The 2,261-nt window shown below is 42.5% G+C and overlaps 1 protein-coding gene across 1 annotated transcript in view; it reads left to right on the top strand.

The window, feature by feature from the left end:
• Positions 1 to 1,057: 1,057 nt before the first annotated feature.
• The window catches only part of TFDP1 (transcription factor Dp-1), a gene marked incomplete at its 5' end in the record, with an annotated part of 19,620 nt that continues 18,416 nt past the window's right edge, over positions 1,058 to 2,261 (top strand). Inside the window, one exon of the mRNA XM_009069867.1 lies at positions 1,058 to 1,124. Coding sequence (XP_009068115.1) covers positions 1,058 to 1,124 — 67 coding nt within the window. The remainder of the gene's footprint in view (positions 1,125 to 2,261) is intronic.

Raw genomic sequence — 2,261 nt, 5'->3', positions numbered from 1 at the left:
TTTCCCTTAAGAGCTTTATATTCTGGTCTTTAAAGAAGCAGTAATTGAAAAGCTCAAGGTGTTTCTTCTTAATTAACCTTTTTTTTTCTGATTAAAATGGCCTGAGGCACTTTCTACCCCCTATCCTGTTTTTGATATAATGTTGTCTATAATGTTGAGTTCCCCCTCTGCTCTGCTCTGGTGAGACCCACCTGGAATACTGCACACAGTTCTGGGGCCCTCAGTGTAGGAAGGACATGGAACTGTTGGAGCAAGTGCATAGGAGGCCACGAAGTTGCTAAGAGCACTGGAGCATCTCCCCTGTGAGGACAGGCTGAGGGAGTTGGGACTGTTCAGCCTGGAGAAGAGAAGGTTGTGTGGAGACCTCAGAGCACCTTCCAGGAGCTGAAGGGGCTCCAGGGAAGCTGCAGAGGGACTCTGTGTTAGGAGCTGCAGGGACAGGACAAGGGGCAATGGGCACAAATTGAAGGAGGGGAAATTTAGGTTAGATTTTAGGCAGTTTTCCCTGTGAGGGTGGTGAGACACTGGCCCAGGTTGCCCAGGGAGGCTGTGGCTGCCCCAACCCTGGCAGTGTTCAGAGCCAGGTTGGATGAAGCCTTGAGCAACCTGGTGTGGTGGGAGGTGTCCCTGCCCAGGACAGGGGGTTGGGGCTGGATGATCTCTAAGATCCATTCCACTCCCTAAAACTCTGTGATTCTATGATTGTTAGCTTTTGTGGTAGTTAAATAGTATCTGCCCAGGGAAAGGTGTAGTCACAGGTGTCAGGGTTCAGCTCAGAAGGCTATTCAGCATGTGCACTATAAGACTTTAGGACACAAACCAGCGAAGTAGCTGTAAACTGGTTTTCTGCTTGCTTTTTAAGAAGATGATATTTATAAGGGCAAGACTTTCAAACTGGACAATTAATTCACCACAAACAGTGCCATGACGTTGGGGCAAATGTGTGACAAAATGCAAGTGGTGGCAGTAGAGGCTTCTGGTGTGATATCTTGCATCCTTGACAACAAAAGGCTGTGTCTGTGTTTGTAAATTTAATCCAAGCTCCTTTCTCTAACAGGCTGGACTAATTGAAGCCAATGGAGAGCTTAAGGTGTTTATAGACCAAAACCTAAGTCCTGGAAAAGGTAAGAACACAATTTTTAGTGCTACTCTCTATCTCATGATTTTTAGTTATTATTAGTTTATTATTGATTATTAGTTTATTTAGTTATACTGGCTTTAAACTGCTTTCTCAGCATCCTTTTTTTGTAAAGCTCTTCTTAAGTAATACATATAATTATACTCAGCAAGAAACTGTAGATTTGCTGTGGCTTATGATTGTCTTAACACTGCAGGGAAAGTTCAGTGGTGGTTTGTCATCCCATATATGATCTTCTTGTCAGTGTAGCTTGTCTTTAAGTATAAAGGCCAGGAATGTTCTAAAAGTATCTTTTGGGACACTGTATTTTAGCCAAGTGCAAAAAAGTGCTGGAATGGAGAAGTTTGAGATGAGTTCTGACCGTTGTTCTTATCTCGAGACACAATGTGAACAGAACTGGTTTGGACTGGCAGATAATGTCTGTGCATGTATGATAATGTCATGTAATCAAGCAACATAATAAAACACAGGATATAAATTTGAACTTAAATTGGATACGTTAAGCTCCAAAAATAAAGAGTAGCCAAACGTTTGGGGAGTTAGGAGCAGCATTTTCATAGTCAGCATAGGCAGGGGAAAAAGCAGAAGCACCACTGAGTTCTAGTTGCCTGCAGTTCTAGTCAGTTTTGTCTTAGAACCTCTTCTGGAGAGTGAGTGTCCTGCATTTGAAGATTAGATTTTTGTCCCCTGTAATCTTATGGGAGGGTGTTTCCATAGTGAGACTATAGAACTGTTTTGTTTATAATGTATGGAATTTGGAGTAAATAAGTCATGGATGTTATGCACCTGAGATGGAGCAACCCTGGCAGTGTTCACAGCCAGGTTGGCTGAAACCTTGAGCAGCCTGGTGTGGTGAGAAATGTTCCTGCCCAGGGCAGGGGATTGGGACTAGATGATCCATAATGTCCATTCCAACCCTTAAATTCTGTGATTCTATCAAAGGTTTCTTTTACTTGGTAACCAGGAAGATGATTTTCCACCTGGCTAATTAATTTTGCAGGTTAGTAAGTACATACAGGTTGGAAGGATGGAAAGAAATTTGAATAGAGACTGAACTAGTAAAACCTCCTTATGAGTTTGTGTTTTCTGTTATTTGGCAGTTGTGCTGGTTTGAAAAGCAAAC

The sequence above is a fragment of the Acanthisitta chloris genome, unplaced genomic scaffold, assembly GCF_000695815.1.
Source record: "Acanthisitta chloris isolate BGI_N310 unplaced genomic scaffold, ASM69581v1 scaffold15682, whole genome shotgun sequence".
Taxonomy (NCBI): Eukaryota; Metazoa; Chordata; class Aves; order Passeriformes; family Acanthisittidae; genus Acanthisitta; species Acanthisitta chloris.
This window is presented reverse-complemented; position numbering and strand designations above follow the sequence as displayed.